The sequence below is a fragment of the Salarias fasciatus genome, chromosome 8 (assembly GCF_902148845.1).
Source record: "Salarias fasciatus chromosome 8, fSalaFa1.1, whole genome shotgun sequence".
NCBI lineage: Eukaryota > Metazoa > Chordata > Actinopteri > Blenniiformes > Blenniidae > Salarias > Salarias fasciatus.
In genome coordinates, this window is record NC_043752.1 from 4,019,619 (window position 1) to 4,036,404 (window position 16,786).

General features: G+C 44.9%; 3 protein-coding genes across 6 annotated transcripts; 1 reads left to right on the top strand and 2 right to left on the bottom strand.

Moving 5' to 3' along the window:
• Positions 1–257: 257 nt before the first annotated feature.
• Positions 258–5,453, top strand: LOC115392812 (microfibril-associated glycoprotein 4-like). Its single transcript, XM_030097416.1, has 7 exons — positions 258–302; positions 414–455; positions 1,107–1,253; positions 1,368–1,418; positions 2,391–2,487; positions 2,771–2,938; positions 4,618–5,453. Exons 1-7 carry the CDS (start codon positions 258–260, stop codon positions 4,866–4,868), a joined length of 801 nt encoding a protein of 266 aa, XP_029953276.1. The 3' UTR covers positions 4,869–5,453.
• Positions 5,454–6,455: 1,002 nt separating this feature from the next.
• Positions 6,456–13,202, bottom strand: LOC115392809 (prolyl 4-hydroxylase subunit alpha-1-like). Of its 3 annotated transcripts, XM_030097409.1 has the most exons (16): positions 13,105–13,202; positions 12,245–12,338; positions 11,857–11,953; positions 11,557–11,708; positions 11,227–11,364; positions 10,897–11,142; positions 10,275–10,456; positions 9,774–9,950; positions 9,260–9,330; positions 8,604–8,669; positions 8,170–8,269; positions 7,974–8,027; positions 7,693–7,758; positions 7,546–7,614; positions 7,341–7,437; positions 6,456–7,156 (listed from the first exon to the last, which is right to left on the bottom strand). In XM_030097409.1, the coding sequence occupies exons 2-16, from the start codon at positions 12,324–12,326 to the stop codon at positions 7,086–7,088; spliced, it is 1,668 nt and encodes a 555-aa protein (XP_029953269.1). In that variant the 5' UTR covers positions 12,327–12,338; positions 13,105–13,202; the 3' UTR covers positions 6,456–7,085. The 3 variants fall into 3 exon arrangements, with proteins under 3 accessions (XP_029953269.1, XP_029953271.1, XP_029953270.1); XM_030097411.1 differs by lacking the exon at positions 9,260–9,330 and having other exon boundaries at positions 8,604–8,674; XM_030097410.1 differs by lacking the exon at positions 8,604–8,669.
• A 522-nt stretch (positions 13,203–13,724) lies between these two features.
• On the bottom strand, positions 13,725–16,234 carry cox11 (cytochrome c oxidase assembly homolog 11 (yeast)). Of its 2 annotated transcripts, none has more exons than XM_030097417.1 (5): positions 16,135–16,234; positions 14,984–15,319; positions 14,757–14,912; positions 14,560–14,685; positions 13,725–14,426 (listed from the first exon to the last, which is right to left on the bottom strand). In XM_030097417.1, exons 2-5 carry the CDS (start codon positions 15,272–15,274, stop codon positions 14,238–14,240), a joined length of 762 nt encoding a protein of 253 aa, XP_029953277.1. In that variant the 5' UTR covers positions 15,275–15,319; positions 16,135–16,234; the 3' UTR covers positions 13,725–14,237. The 2 variants fall into 2 exon arrangements, with proteins under 2 accessions (XP_029953277.1, XP_029953278.1); XM_030097418.1 differs by having other exon boundaries at positions 14,984–15,336; positions 16,135–16,190.
• Between the last annotated feature and the right edge of the window lie 552 nt (positions 16,235–16,786).

Sequence of the window (16,786 nt, forward strand, 5' to 3'; positions counted from 1 at the left end):
TTGTGAGGTTTGAGAAAATGATTGTGTTTGTGGCAGACAGTGTTCCCTCCGTCTCAGCAGCAGTGCCAGACAGGTATGTCCTGCCTTACTCTGGAATGTTCACTATGTCTTTAACGATCACAGAATTCATTCTGTTCCAGTGTGACACTTTTATTCTTGAATTCTGTCATCTCTCACGTTGCCTCAATTAGGTTTTGAGGTTTATAGGCCATGCAGACACTGAGGAGGATGGGTCTGATTGATCGGCCTCGGTGGATATGAACGATGAGGTGTGGCGTAATGACGACAGACATCAGCTGCAGGTGAGTCCCAAACAACAAGAGAACTGCTTCACTCTGAGCTGAAGCAGCAGGACGCCACGCTGTGAATCCACTCTGGAATACCCTGTTTGGACTCTTGTTTGATTCTTGCAGTCCCCATCATCAGATTGCTTCAGAACAACTCTCAGCATGAAGGTGAGTCTGTGACTGTGTCCAACTGTTAAGGCGAGACACTTAGAAAATATGAGAAAAATATTTAATCTTTTGAATGATTACAGACACAATACGTCAACAAAGAGTTCAAACGTTTTGAGTGCTTTGTGGCTTCTGATGAGGGGGAATGCTTCTTTCTCTTCACCTCGTTGAGTCATTTTGGATTGCTGCTATATTCAACAAGCTGGATTGAAACACTTAAATTCATGCACTGCATGTGTTATTTATTAGCACGTATCACAGGATATCCACTGCCTCCAAAACTGTTCACACCATTCAAACAGTCTCGTCATTACAAATCAAGCTTGTATGCAGATGATATTACACTGTATCACAAACCCTGTCCTGTCCTCAGTTAAAATGAACCACGTCTCGGTCACTAGAGGTCACTTCATACCCGGACAGGTTCTCCACCCTTAACAGCATAGTTCATATATTCTACTGGATGGATAAATAACCAAGAATCAACCTTGCAACTTTTCAAAACAGCGGAGGACTTCAAGCCCCACACTTTGATTTGTATTTTGGTTGTAGCTCATAAGCAGGAAACTGCTGCAGTGTTTTCTCAATAGCTCTGAAGGAAGGTCTTTTTCACATCACTCCTAGAACTTCTCCTGCTCTCCTCTGTTCCAGCTGCTGTCCTTCCTCCTCCTCCCTCTCACGATCACAAGTTTTCCCACCAAACGGCCACAGTCCTGCCAAGAGGTGGAGCAGGACGTCAGGCTGCCCAGCAGGGTCTACACCATCTATCCAGCCCACTTTGGGTTGGGTGGTGTCAAGGTAATCTCATCTCATCTCATCCCCTCATATCTCATCATATCTTGCCTCATTTCTAATCCTGGATCCTCTGGTATCTCCTCTCATCTCATGTTGCCTCTCCTGTGACGTGTTCAGGTGTTCTGTGACTTTGAAACAGACTTTGACGCAGACAAGGGGGCCTGGACGGTGAGTTGTTTCCGCACCTTTAGCCCTTTACAAGAAAACAGTCAAAGTTGGGAAATGTCATCAATAAGGTGTTGCTGAAGATTTGAGATCTTAGCTACTTTCCTACATCATGATTTTTAAAAAATCTAAGTTACATAAATACACTTGTGTGCAGATGAGACAAAATGTAGTAATTATGCTCAAAAGGTTAAATCTGACTGAGAATCGCACACATGGAGGTTTGCAGACGTCTTCATACATTTTCAACATTTTTCCACAACACAACCACACAACATAAATGTGTTTTATTGGGATTTCATGTGACAGAACTCTACAACTTGCATGATACTGAAGTGAAAGGAAAACAACACATGATTTTTTGATATTTTTGCCAAATAAAGGACTTAAGAATGTGGTGTACAAAAGTGTTCATCCCCCTGGGTCATTACTTCAGACAGCCATCTTTAACTGCAACAACTGCTCAAAGTCTTTTCGGGTCTGTCTCTACCAGTTTTGCACATCCAGAGGCTGAGGTTTTTTAGCTATTTTTCCTTGAAAATGAGCTCAAGCTCATCTGTGAACAACAATTTTTAAGTTTTGCCAGAGATTTCCAATTGGATGAAGGTCAGGACTTTGATTTTGACATTCTGACATGCTTCGATCTAAACTGTTCCTCCGTAGCTCTGGCTGGATGTTTTGGTCCGTTGCCTTGCTGGAAGGTGAACCTCTGTCTTAGTCTCAAGCTGTTTGCAGACTCCGACAGCTTTTCCTCCAAGATTGCCCCGTATTTGACTCCACCCATCTTGCTGTCAGTTCTGAGCAGACTGCCTATCCTTATGAATCAGGTCACTTCTGAAGGCCCTTTGCCATACGGGATTTTGTTGAGAGGGATGAATCCTTTAGCCACAGTTTCTAAATTGTAAAAAAACAATTGCTCTTTATGCCAGTCTTGGTTCAAGTAAATGTTTGAATGGGATCGTTTCGTGTTTTTAGGTTTTCCTGAGGAGGGATGGAGGTAAAGTCAACTTCTACCAGCCCTGGGAGTCTTACAGGAACGGCTTCGGGGACCCTGCTGAGGAGCACTGGATTGGTGAGGACTCAGACTAGACCAACAGTGAATGGACTACCGGTGTTTATAGAGTGACGTCACACCAAAGGCTTTTTGGCTATTTTTAAACTGTTTACACTGGATACACACTATCTCAAGACAGAACAGATGTTACTCCAACAACTAAGCTCCTGTGCTGTGTGTAATAATTTTTAGTAGAGTAATTTTCATGAACTGTGATCAGATGTTAAGCAGGGTTGAACCACATCCTCCGATTCCATCCTCCATCAGATCAGATCACTGATGCTTTAATCAACATGTGCAGGTCTGGAGCTCCTCCACTATCTCACCCAGAATGGAAGCTATGTGCTGCGAGTCGTCCTGGATGACTTTGATGGAGACACAGCTTACGCTCAGTATGATTCCTTCCATATTGATGCTGAGAGTGACGGCTACGCGCTGCATGTGTCAGGATTTTATGACGGTGGTGCCGGTGAGTCAGACATAATTTCAAAGGTCTCTATAAACTGCCGGTTGGTCAGAATGATCAGAGTCTCAGTGAACGATGGATTCCCTAATGTTTTCAGGGGAAATCCCTTTCAAAAAGGCATTTCTACGGTGGCCCAGAAGGGCCAATGACACAGCAAAACTGCAAATGCCACAACACAACAGCAAAAAGCCACAATAGCTTAAAACAACTCAACAAAAAGCCACAACATAACAACAAAAGGCTTCATCACCACAACACAAACCCACAACGGAGGTGAAGAACAGGTCTGTTTATCTTAGATGAGCAGAGGTGTAGAATTTCCCCAGCTTCCCCTCTATATAAGCTCAGGTGGCTAAGATCTGGAAATTATATACCTAGAAAGGTCCAACATTGTGGGTGTTTGCTTTATTTCCATAGAGAAATGTACTGTCCTTTTTAGGGACCGAGCATCGGGTGTAAAATCTGAAAATACCGTCTGAGGTCAGTGGTTAACGTAAAGTGAGGGAACATTGCTTCTGAGGAATTCTTTAAATTATTAGGAAATCGGCTATTTTTTCCTGTCGTTGGAACAGTGACAAAATAACATTTCAATTAAATAAAATTCAATTTGCTTACAATTCATTAAATTCTCCCAATGATCTGCTGGTAGGAAGAACAGGCTTTGGTTCCGGTCGGAACAGTTATGTGTCATAGAATTTCAATGAAAACAGAAGGAAAACTGCCTTTCAAAATAAGACTGACGGAACAACCATATTTGCAACATTCATGACAGTTGCGCGGAATCACTCAAAGCTCACGTTTTCAAAAGTTTCACCTCCAACAGGTGTTTCTCCTTGATTTTGTTTTCCTTTTTGATCATGTAAGGCCTATAATACTAGTATATTGTGATATAAGAATAAAACTTCCTGTCATTTCAGTGTGATTAAAACTAGAGATGCACCCATTTAAAAAAAAATTGAGAACAGATAATGATATAAAAAAAGGCATTGGCCTAAACAGTAAATTTGAAGAATTTGTTTATTTCAGTGTAAAACACGTTTACTGTGAAATTCACATGTATGAAAAATTGCAATTTAAACTATTTTTTATTAATATATGATGACAGCGAACGGCCGGTGAGCCCGAGTTATTTTCTTGATCTTGTTTGTGACCGACTTGGCCTTCGTGCTGTCTTTGGCAGATGCCAGCACACGACAACAGATTTGGCTTTGAGGTTTCATCAACTAACAATTGCTTATAAATATCTTAGTGGCAGGTCTTGAAAGGAACACCTAAAGGTGTGACCTTGAACGGCTTGGTACGGCTCCCACATTGTATTACCTTTCATATGCAAATGCTGCACATTGTAGTTCAAGTGTCCTCTTTCAGCATAATGAAAAACGCCTTCAGGCAGACACACCTTCTCTGACATGACGCCATCGTGCACAACAACAAGCATCCAAACAAATATCACTGAGGAAAGGTGTGTGCCAACTTGATTGTTCAAATCAGGCCATTTTTGTAATGACTGATTCTAATTCGATGGTCACAAAATCTTTCTCACCTAAAAGAATCGTCTTTTAACTCCAGATATGTAATGACCAGTGAATAAATAAAGAAGAAACCACTTTCAGTTTGACTGAAGAAGCAACTCCTGGAAAGAGTGTGGATCTTCATTTCCTCGTGTCTTGGTGTTTCTGCAGGAGACTCTCTGACTTACCATCACGGACAGAACTTCTCCACCTTTGACAACGACCAGGACAACAGCATGTCGAACTGCGCTCAGCGTTTCCACGGGGCATTTTGGTACAACGCATGTTATCACACCAATCCTACTGGCTTGTATCAATGGGAACATGAAACCAATCATTATTCAAACGGAGTCATTTGGTCCAAGTGGAAAGGTTATGGTTACTCGGTGAAGCGCATCACCATGATGTTCCGTCCTTCGTAACCCTGCAGAACGTCACACACTGATCTCTCCCTAAAGTTTGAGTCTTTTGAACCCAAAACTTTCCTTTTTAAATCTGTGGGACGTGACATGGTGACCTCAGAATCTCTCATTTCAGTTTACAACTTAGCTGCCTCATCACATTCAAAGAGACCGTGGGAAATAAAACAGGAACAGTCTCCCCCCTCCACCATTTCATTTCATTAGAAATGAAATGAGAGGAGTTCAGTGCATTGAGGAAGGTCTCCCAGCAGGGCGAAGGTTCAGCAGCAGCATGAACCAAAACAGTCCAAAGTCAACTGAATCCAACATCGTCTATCAGTCATATCTGCTCTGATGTAAAGTTCAAAATATCCAAAGATTGGCTAAAACTTCAAAAGAAGAAAAAAAACAAAGAAAAATAACATGATCTTGTAAAAAAACTAGATTCTATCTGTAGAGTTTTATTTTGAAACCGTGATGAGTGTTGACTTTTCTCTAAGACCGGTGACATTCTCTTTAATATGAATCTGTTTTCTGGGTTTTTTTTGTTTGTTTGTTTTGTTTCATATAACTTCAGCATTTTCAAATAAATCTTGTGAAATTGCAGCCGTTGTCCATTTGTCTTCATTTTGAAAGTACATCTGAATGAGCACTCTGTCTTTGATACACACACACACACACACACACACACACACACACACAGAGTCTTGTAGCTGCTCCGACACTGACAGTTGGAACCGGGAACGTTCTGCTCCAGGCGTTTCATTTACTGTATGAATCATGAAAAATCAGGCTGTAATTCATGAAGAAAAAACACAAACAAAATAAAATGAGTGAAAACTACTCAAAGATGAACAAAGAGTGAAGTGTGCACTGAAGCCAAGTCCACAGCTCCCAGACAAACTGAACTCCATCAGCACCACCATCACCCTGGAGATCACCCATCACCCTCCAGATCCCTCCCTTTTTTTGGAATCGAAGTGATAGTCGCCTCAGTCAATGTATGTGGAAGTACGCCACTGTCAAACGCCTGTCTATACATTCTATTTAAGTAGGGCACTAGTAATTTGTTAAATTTTTTATAGAATTCATTAGTAAAGCCGTCTGGTCCGGGAGTTTTACCGCTTTTAAGGGATTTTATAGTTTCTGAAATTTCCACCAACGTAATATCGGCTCGCAGGAAGTCACGGCCCGCCTGATCTAATGTTGGGAGTTTACGCCTGAATTTTTGCATATCCCCTGAGTTTGCATTCATTTGAGAACTATATAAGGTCTCATAAAATTGCTTAAACCTCTCATTTATTGCTTTGTGAGAAGTTAAGAGCTCCCCGGTGCCTGATTTAATTTTATGAATCACACGTTCGCTCTCCAAGTTACGCAATTGCCCGGCCAATAATTTATACGGTTTATCGACAAATTCGAAGTATTTCTGTTTCGTAAATCGGAAGACTTTACTAATCTTGGCTGAAAGTATTTTGTTAAGTTTGTATTTGAGCGTTAGAATTTGGTTAAATTTCTCTTTGGAGGGACATTGTGCACTCCTACATACAGCCTATGTACTTCCTCCTCCAGTTTAAACTGTTCAAATTCATTCAATACCAACAGCTGTAAAATCCAAGATTTTATTGAAACAGCATAAATAAATAAGAACAGAGCAGAACAATCATCATGGTAACAGTGACGGGAATCTGGTGTCTGCAGAGACGTCATAAGAGACCCTGCAGCTGAGGCTTCATTCTGATCTGTGATCAGAGTTTCTATTTACATAAAACACACTCTGCACACCTCGTAACATCGTCTCTATGAAAAACCCAAAAGACCGAAGCTGGAACTCACAGGGAAGAGAAAACACAGACGTGGGTCTGTTTGTGTCAGACTGGAACAAAATCCTGACATTCGCTCCAGATCGCTCGGAGTGGCAGGTCTTTGACCTTTGACCTACGCTCCTCTGAAGGAGCAAGGGGGGCAAAAGTAACCGGTCTGCCAGGAGTGCAGTGCACCCGGTCCCTTCAGGGACCGACTGAGAAAGAAGCAGCAGCAGTGTGTGTGTGTGTGTGTGTGTGTGCGCGTAAATAAATGTTTAGAAGAGAAGCCGGCCACACGTCTCACAGCTGCAGAGTGACACACTCTTCACGTGTCTGATGCTTTGTGAAAGACAGTGAATGCACCACCCACTGAAACACACAAACACACACACACACACACACACACACACACACACAGCAGGAGCAGAGGAGGTCAGTGGGCCTCCTGCAGGCTGCAGCGCCTCCTGAACTCCTGCCCTCGCTCGTGGATCCACTTGTTCGAAACTGGAGGAAGAAAAAAAAGTAGTTAGAGCAGAAAAGATAAATGATAATACTGAAAATTAAAAAAGCGAGAACTTCATAACCGAAATGAAACCACAGAGGAGTTTGAGTTAACTGGTGTCAACACACAGCAGCTACCGTCACTGCGAGGAAAACGTGTGTGTGTGTGTGAGAGAGAGAGACTGACCCCACTTGTTTCCCAGCAGAACAGGACAGGCAGCGTGACGAGTGCGATAGTCTCCTTCTCCACTGGGAAACAGATTATACCAGAACACTGCTGAACCCTGAAAACACACACATACATACACACACACACACTTAATATTCCAAGTGTGATTTTTATTATTTTTCCTTCTTTAGGAAAACAAACTGACGAGGAAACTCTTCTTCACCTTTTTGGGCCAAACAGCGGCTCCCACATCGGTGAAGACTGTGGCGCCCCCTGCCTGCACGTCACTCATCTGCAGGGCGGAGGAGATGTTTGGTAGTTAGAGGACGATAACGTGCACATGCATGCACACGCACACACACACACTGACATAAAGCAGCCAGGTTGCGATCCGGTTTCCCGTCCCGAGCTCCTCGAAGGCGTCGGGTTCGTCTTTCTGCAAAAACAAATAAAGAAGGAAAATGTTTTCTAATTAAATTAAATTGTTGATAAAAATACTTAATAAAGAGCAAGAAATACATTTTTCTATGACGTTCATTGGAGATAAATATTTGATCTTCTGCAGCTTCAACAAACCATCAAATGACTGAAAGCTGGGATATATTTGGCATTTAATTTAAAAAAAATCTCCAAAATAAAACGCTCACTGACTCGTCCAAAATCGAAGTGCGGTTCGTACTGTCCTCCAACGCCGTAATTTGCCACCTGCATCAAAAGCATAGAAACGCGAGAATAAAAGACCATTTAGGGAAAAGTGGAAAGAGTTGAAGAGTCTGAAAAATCAGACAGTTGAAGCGAGTCGGAGAGGATCGGAGTGACAGACAGTAGGAGAGTCTGATCAGTTCACCTGCAGGTCCTCCGCCGTGGAGACGTCCAGCCCCGTCACGTCTTCGATCCTCTGGTTGATCTTATCCACCACTGGGTGCTCGAAGGCTCCGAGCCAGGCGCTGTGAGGACAGAGGGGGGGAAACCTCCTTACTGCTGGGCTCAGGAACACACACATACACACACACACACACACACGCCACGGCAGGACGGGGAGGACGGGTGGGGATGGAGGACTGAAGTGGTCTCAGTGCAGATAAATCGGCGCCGGTGAGGAAACAGCTGAGTGTTAATGTGTCGTTCTGGGGAATGAGCAGGAAGTCACCGTCTGTCACCAGCGCTGACCCAGGAGGAACTCTGAGTCCGAGCGGTGACAGACGGCAGGGGGCGGAGCTACCGGACTGACTCTGGGGGGGGTTTGAACTGAACACAGCAGCGGGGCGGCGCTGCTCTTACCTCTTGGAGACTCGGTAATGGGCGGTGGTCAGTGTGCCTGTCTGAGGGTCATGTACGGTGGCACGTCTGAGCTAGCCCCCCAACCACATTATAGCACACAGAGAGAGGACAGAGACAGGACAGAAAGCAGCAGGTCACTATCCGACGCCCGGACGCTGCGGTCTGGGAGGCAGCAGGAGCTCCAGGAAACCTCACTTTATGACTTTTTCCCTTCATCCTGGTATTTTTACTTGCATCGTTTCATCTCATGCACACTTAGACAAACACAGCGTCACAGAAGTAAGCGCTGACAGAGTATTTGGTGTGTTTATTTCCACGGCTCCTCCTGCTGCCTCCACACAAACTTCAACACGATACACAGTCACATTTTCTCAGTGATGAGAAAAACAACACAAGAGGTTTCAATCCCGGCCAGAGCAGAAATGGGGGGGTGCGGGGGGGTTCAGATTTACTGAAATCAGTGTGTTAAACGACACTTTGTTCTAAAATATCATCCTTGCTAAAGCTCTGCAACAGAAAGCAGGAGGTGAACTTTAACTTTCACCCTTCAGTGAGAACCCAGATCTTTCTGCTCCTGCCAGAATGTGGGCCGTCACAGACGGGGGAGGGCGGAGTGTGTGAGGACTGCGTCCCCCCGTCCCCCCGGCGGCTCTTACCTCTTGCTGATGCGGTAATGGGCCGTCTCCAACACGCCGGTGACGGGGTTAGAGATGGTGGCTCGACGCAGCTGTGGAGCCAATCGGCCAACAGTTACAGGGAGACACTATCCTGCTCCCTCATGCACTGTGTGTGTGTGTGTGTGTGTGTGTGTGTCCTGCCTTGTATCGTACTGTACCTGAACACAGGACCACCACATGACTCCTGGTCAGAATACGAAGCTCCTCAGATCAGATCTCTGAACTGGACTGCAGGCTCTGACCACAGAAACTGGTTTGAACCGGTTTAAACTGGTTCTAAGCCGCTTGTTGGAATTGTTGTGCAGTTTTACACCGGTTTCTGGTGGAATGTCTGACTGACTGACCAGCCTCGGTCTGTGGTGGTCCTGTAGTTCAGGCGTCTCCCTCAGTGTTGGAGGATCTGGGACCTTCATCCTCTCACCTGTGAGCAGGAGGGACCTGATGAAGGAAGTGCACGTTGCAAGGGTCAAAGGTCACGGGGCCTGGCACTCACCCTGGGCTTGGCCAGCTCCTTGACCTTCTCCATCTCCTTGTCCGACACGATGTCGTGGTAACGGACGATGTGGGGCCGGTCCCACTCGTCCTCCTGCTTCACCGGGCCAATCACGTACCTCGGGTGCCGGCCGTTGTCATGGTAACGGCAGAAGAGGCGGCTCTGCCGGCGAGGAGTCTAATCGACGAGAAGTAGAGATGTTAGATTAGACCTTCAATAATTACAATGTATCAATTAATAATCAATCAATACTACCAACAACCATCCTCACTGAGAGGCAGCAATATGTGGCTTTTGGGTGAAATTTATGGAAAAAAAAAAAAAAAAAAAAAAAGCATTATACTGTGATAGCAGATCATGAAAGCAGGGCAAAGAATGGTGGTTTCCCAGTCTCTGTAGTGCGTAGTAGTGTGCTTCTTCTGTCTACCGGCGAACACACCGAACCAAACCAGCTGGCTGTTCACTTCAGACCTGGAGACGTCTGGAAACGCCTCTGCTCACCATCTCCACCGCTTCGCCTCGACACAGCTGCTCGTACTTCTTCCTCTCGGGGAGGTAGTCGGCGGGGCGGCCGCGGGTCTCGCTCCTCTGCCTCCCCCCCTGCTCCCCCTCCGCCTGCTTCTGTTTGGCCAGCTGGTACTCGAAGTACTTCAGGTTGCCGTTGGCTCTCTGGTGCGTCGGGTCTAACAGGAGGAATTGAGAGTCTGTGTGATTCAACTGGAGTGCTGGAGCTGCTGAAGGCTTTCACTTTTTTAGATTCAGAAACTCAGTTTTGGATTCATTTAGATTTTTTTAAAGTGGTTTAAAATTATTTACAACATAATTTATATAATGTTAAACATGGAACTTGCTCATGTTTAAAATTGGTTTAGGCTGATTTAAATGAGGCCAGTCGAATCTGTGTTGCTGAATAAATTACATCAAGATTTTGTTCAATGAAAATAAAGACATAGTTTTGAGTTGTACTATAAAACTCAGTGTCGTCTGCATAGAGGCGAACACAAGTGAAGACTGTCAACACTGCCCTTCCTGGAGCTCTGCTCTACTAATACTACTGCACACACAGCACATAAGCCTCTGATCTAATGTCTACAACATCGACAGCATCCAGTGTGCGGCTGACCGAGCTCCAGCAGCCTCTTGGTGAAGTCCAGCGCGCTCTGCAGTTCCCCCTGCTGGTACACCGAGTAGCTGAGGTAGTCCAGGATGGTGACGGCGTCCAGACCGGCGGCCGGCTCGCCCTGGTCCAGCTGCTTGAGGGCCTGAGCCATCCACAGCTCCGTGTGGTAGTAATCCGCCTCCGAGTACGCCACCTTCCCCACGTCGTAGCAGTCCTCCACTGTCAGGACGCTGCGCGGGAGGGAGGAGCCTGAGGAGGCCACGGAGGGAGGGGAAAGGTCAGGAAGAGCCAACATGAGCAGTAGAGGGAAGATTACAGCGCGTCACAGGCAACCTGGCAGCTGTCCGCTGGCGATGGTGTCCGTGTCCAGCTGGTAGGTGTCCTGCAGCCTCATCAGAGCTTTAGCGGCTCCCGTCTGGTCCTCGTCGTTGGGGAAGTGCTGCCTGTGGATGGTCAGGTTGGAGATGAACTCTGGAATGGCACAGGAGAAGAAAACTGAATCTTCACCGTCTCTGCATCCTCATCTTCTGGTTCAAAAAGCTTAATGGGAGAATTTTATTTTACTCTGAATTTTTAATTCACTCTGAATACTCACAAACATTGGATACTGAGAAATAAAAGAATAGTGTGTATGTGTGTGTGTGTGTGTGTGTGTGTGTTTACCATCGGACACATCCTTGAGTATCAGGCTCTCCAGCTCCACCCACTCTGTGTTCAGCCTCTTCATCAATTTGAAGGCGTTCACCGGGTGACCCAGAAACTCCTCAGGGTCCTGTGAGGCTTCAGCAGACAGAGCGTCCAGTCTGTCCGCCCACCTGGAAACACACACACACACACACACACACACACACACACACACACACACACACACACACACACACACACACACACACACACACACACAGTTCAGGTGTGGAGACTCTGATGTGTTTGTATGTGCCTGCGTTGGGGTTTCACACTCACTCTTTGATCTGCTGCAGTTTGTCTTCCTCAGCTTGGATGTAGCTCTTCAGCGAAGTCACCAGCTCCTTCTCCGTGGACAGCAGGTCGATCATGTGACCTGAGGACACAACCACACACTGAGCTCTGTGCAAACAACACAACTACAGTCTGAGCATTACATAATAACAGCAAGAAGCATTTGATTTGTATAGCACCTTCAAACACGCTGACACAAAGTGATAAGACAAAGTATTGAGCGCATAAAAAAACAGGACGCAACAACAGTCAAGAAAAAAGAAAGTAGCAACAACAACTGCACAACACCCGGCTGAGATATACAGTACAACTCCCTGACACATCGAGCAACACAGCAGCCACACGTTGACCAACGTGAGGGGATTGTACCCACCGATGGAGGTGAAGAAGTCACTGTGGGCGGAGCAGGAGGTGACGAGGAGAACCTGGATCCACCACCAGTGACAGAGAACCATACTGCCTGCAGACTGTACACACAGAAATTAGAGAAATCAGACTGAACACCGAAATCGGACCATGTACTGTACGTCTATGCGTAAGGAAAAGGTTAACAGTGAATACAATGAGTTAAATGTAGAGATGTAATTTTCCAAGTATGAATATGTTTCCTTTTCTAACATACACGAAATCAGACCAAGGGGTCATATAGATACAAACCAAAATAAGGCCATTATAGCTCACATAGATATGGCTGGGGGAGAAAAATCAAATAGTGTATAAACCATGAATCAACAGAAATCAGGACACAGCTGCAGAAATCAGACTGTCCTGGTCAAAATATGGCAGAAATGAACAGCAGAGACTCCACTGACATGAAGCTGAGGAATGTCACACTGACGTTTGACAAGAATCAAACCAAACTGGGGACGAATTTAGACACAAACAGAGGAAAAACAACTGAGAGGTGACAGAAAGAGAGCAAAGAATGCCCACAAAGATATTCCTGGTGAGTTCTAATAAACATTACAGGAACATTATTACTGGTGGAAACTAAAATGAGGTGGAATCTATCAGATTAGAAAGAATAATTCACATGTCAGACTGTAGTTTATATTCTACTCAAACATATGAACAAACCGGGAGAATGACTGTCCAGAACTAAAATAAGTGAAACCGACAGCTGTCAGGTGAAGCCTCAGCAGATCTCAGTCTGACACAAACACCGCTTCTAGCTGCTGCTACGCCGCTGTGGTTAAAAATAGCCCCGAAACAGAGAGGGCGGACAGCTCTTACCGTTTTGACACAGAAAAAACCAGCAGGTTGCGCAAAAGCGCAGAAAAAGTGCGCAGAGTGCGACGCTAATGCTAATAACACAGCTGACTTCCGGTTGTTTCTTCTTCTGCTGCACCCAGACAGTGTTGCTGCTCCCTGCTGCCGCGGGGCGGTGCTGCCCCCTGCTGGCCGCCCGTGTATCTCCTCCAGAGAGACAGGAGTTTTCACTCGATGCAGTTATAAAAGAACTGAACAGGGACTTCATCCGTCAAAAGCTTTTCCAAACAAAAATACATTTTATCTGGTAATTATGTTTTTATTTGTACATGGGGAGGTGAAGAGGAGGGAGAAGATGAGTCTGTAAATATCCACAAAACATCCATTCAATGGCAAAAGCTTCTCTGTAAAAACAAAACAAAATTGTGTTTGATTTTCTACTCACTTTTGTCGGTATCAGTTTTTGCGCCAGTTTTTTTGTCCTTTATTTTTTTTTCAATTTTATTTCAAACTGATTTTTATTTAAGTTTGACTTTAGAATTTCCTCTGCACTGTATTGTTTTAATCATTTTTTTTGTGCAATTTATAAATTTAAAAAAGTGTTTGAGGTCTTTTAGTCAGTTTTGTTGATTTGGCTTTTTTTCTATAGAAATGAAGTTATTTATTGTCTTCATTAGCTTTTATTAGTAGTATCCACATTACTGGTTATAAGTATTTCTCCCCTTCAGATCTCGAAGAAAGAAGAGTTATACTGAGGTAGAGTAGAAAATAAAAGTTATGTGACATAAAAAAAGACATTTTTCCAAAGTCAGTACTTTAAGATATGATTTATGTGCAAAATAAACTGCAGGTAAATGGAGATTGTTTCAGAGAACTGACAGTGAAGGTGCAGTTTGACAGTGACGGACTGAAACTCTCCCACATCTGTCTTCAGCTTCAAACAGTTTCTGTTCAGAAGGAAGAAAAAAAAACTTCTCATTATTTTCCACATTTTCTTCACATTCAGTTTTTTTCTTTCTGAAATCAGTTCCACGGCACTGGAACTGTCTTGAGTCTGCACGTTCTCCCTGAGTCGGCCTGCAACGCTCTCAGTACGTCCACGCCAGTCTCTCGGGGTTTGTTTACGTCGGCCGTCCAAACGGCGAGAGGGCGGGGCCTCAGCTGAAGGCGTAGCCCGGCACCGGCAGCTTCTGTCCCTCTTTGGCCTCGAAGAAGGTGTAGGAGAGCGTGATGGTGTCAACACGAGCCATCCGAGGGTCCTCGTCAAACTCTGGGTCGATGTAGAAGAAGACGGGCATGTCCACCTCCTCGTGAGGGTTCAGACGCTGCTCCTCGAAGCAGAAACACTGCACAAACACACACACACACACACACACACATTCACTTCAGTTCTCTTAATTCTGTTTACCTCTCATTTGAAACCTTCCTGCTCATGACAGGAAATGAACAGAAAACAAACAGGAAGTGGACAAACTGAACCTGGATCTTGTTGAAATATTGTCCGGCCTCAAACGGAACCACGTTGTACGTTGAAATGCCGATGATCGCTTTGTCTGTCGGGTTCTTCGCTCGGTAAAAGGCCAACGCCGTCTCACCTGGAACCACCTGCATGCAGAGGGAGAGCAGTGAGGGGGGAGGCAGTGTGGGGAGGAGCCTGGTGGGAGGGTGGGGCTTACGTAGATCTCGGTCTGCTGCGGTCTGAAGTTCCACTGCATGCTGGCGTGCGTGTCTGCGTTGAACGTCACCTTGATGACGCGCTCCTTCACCGGCGTCATGGTGGCCACCTGCTCGGCGTCGTGTCCGGCCACCGCGGTGCCGCCGAGCCCAGAGGCCTGCGGGACGCACAGAGATCAGAGGGCTGGCCAGGTGGAGGGAGGGGTCTGTGTGTGTGTCTGGACCTCACCTGGCAGTAGAGGCGGTACAGTGGCACGGCGGCGTACGACAGGCCGATCATCCCCACGCCGGCAGCAGCGATGTAGGTGAGCACCGTCTTGTTGCGGGCCTTCCACTCGTCCTGCTGGCCGCGGCTCCTCCGGCCGCGGCTGGGGGGGACGGCCCGGGGGAGCAGCCTCCGCCGCAGGAGGAGCTCACTGTGCGAGCGCAGCGACCGCGGGGCGCCGCCGCACAGCGTCCGGACACACGGCGGCAGCAGCGCGGCGGCCGCAGGGCGCCGCAGCAGCAGGGGCAGCAGCATCACCGCAGTCAGTCACAGCCGAGCTGGAGATCGAGTCGACAACACCTGGAAGAGATGAGACACTTTCAAACTATTTGTTAGAAAGTAATTTAAAAAGGATGACAGCTTAATAACACACGCTCTGTGTTTCTGAGACCTGTAATCCAGCAAATTGAAAATAAATGGAAGAAAAAGTCTGTCTGAATATTGTTCACATAAACTCCTTTATGTATTGAATCATAACAGTATCTAATCGTATTGAACCGTATTATGCTGTATCATACAGTAACGTATGTATTGTATCGTGACTCCCCTGACAGTTCATAGCATTAACAAATGTTTACTTAGAAATGAGCTGGAAGTCAGCAATAACTCAAATTCAAATAAAAATGTGCTAATTTAAAGTCTGTCTATCAACCAATGAGCTAAAACACAAAGAAATCCTGTTTACACCTTAATGAGACTGACTCTTTGAACATTATTTAAGAGGAGATAGTTAAAAAAAAATCCACTGAATGCGTTTTGTAGTAAAGTGTTAAGTTAACCGGCTGTGTTGTGTTTTATTTCATCACATGTGGGCTGAATCATGAAAGATTTTTAAAGTCTGACTCAAGACTATAAAAAAATATTAAATTGTCGACTAACGCGCGTCAGCTCAAGTTAAAAACCACCTGTTAGACGAAAACTCACAGTACAGGCTTGATATCTAATCAATACAGTACACACATTTCATTTTGAAATGAATAACTGAAGCAGTGAAGCTGTCGCTGTGTGGACTCGTCGGAGCTCCGCGCGCACAAAGACCGGAAAAAACAAACAAACAAAAAATATAATTTTGTTTACTGTTTATCAGTTTCACTTGTGAATAAATGGATAAATACCTGTAAAAAGAGAAGATCTCTGCGGTGTTTCACCTCCTCCTCGCTGCTCCTCCTTCACCTCCTGTCACTTACCAAACACTCGGTGTTACACACAAAATGCTCCGACTGGGTCAAGCTGGGAAGGTTCCGCATCCACACGAAGGCTAAACATTAACGAAACACGCTCATAAAAAGCATTTTAAAAGACTGTAAATTACAATTCATCTTTATTCAAAAGATGTAAAAAAAATACAAACACATCTATCATCTATCTATCTATCTATCTATCTATCTATCTATCTATCTATCTATCTATCTATCTATAAAGCTTTCATCACCAAAAATTATATGAAATATGTAAAAAAATAGATTCATGATGAAATTATATGAATAAACAAGTAATATGAAAAAAAGAAAAAGTACTTTAAACAAGTACACCACATTTTAAAGAAAGAGGTGTCAAACATAAGACATGTGGACCAAAAAAGTCCTAAAAAAAGAGGTCCTTGAGAGGCTCTAATCCAGCAAGCCAAACCACCAATCAAATATTTTCTACTTAATAATAATTACAAATAATAAAAACGCTGAAACTTAGCTACCTCATTGGCTTTATGTAAAAAAAAGCGTATTTAAGGTTATTATTAAGCCACTGCTGCAAGATAAAATGGGTCAG

Bases quoted from the DNA above. Each gene is read 5' to 3' on its own strand.
- LOC115392809 (XM_030097409.1), bottom strand. From the start codon at position 12,326: ATGGTTCTCTGTCACTGGTGGTGGATCCAGGTTCTCCTCGTCACCTCC. The intron at 11,954-12,244 runs GTGGGTACAATC...TTGTGTCCTCAG, and splicing joins TGACTTCTTCACCTCCATCG to GTCACATGATCGACCTGCTG. The intron at 9,951-10,274 runs GTGAGCAGAGGC...CTCGTCGATTAG, and splicing joins GAGGCGAAGCGGTGGAGATG to ACTCCTCGCCGGCAGAGCCG.
- LOC115392812 (XM_030097416.1), top strand. From the start codon at position 258: ATGAACGATGAGGTGTGGCGTAATGACGACAGACATCAGCTGCAG. The intron at 456-1,106 runs GTGAGTCTGTGA...CCTCTGTTCCAG, and splicing joins GAACAACTCTCAGCATGAAG to CTGCTGTCCTTCCTCCTCCT. The intron at 1,254-1,367 runs GTAATCTCATCT...TGACGTGTTCAG, and splicing joins TTGGGTTGGGTGGTGTCAAG to GTGTTCTGTGACTTTGAAAC.
- cox11 (XM_030097417.1), bottom strand. From the start codon at position 15,274: ATGCTGCTGCCCCTGCTGCTGCGGCGCCCTGCGGCCGCCGCGCTGCTG. The intron at 14,913-14,983 runs GTGAGGTCCAGA...TGCGTCCCGCAG, and splicing joins TGTACCGCCTCTACTGCCAG to GCCTCTGGGCTCGGCGGCAC. The intron at 14,427-14,559 runs GTTCAGTTTGTC...GTGTTTGTGCAG, and splicing joins AATATTTCAACAAGATCCAG to TGTTTCTGCTTCGAGGAGCA.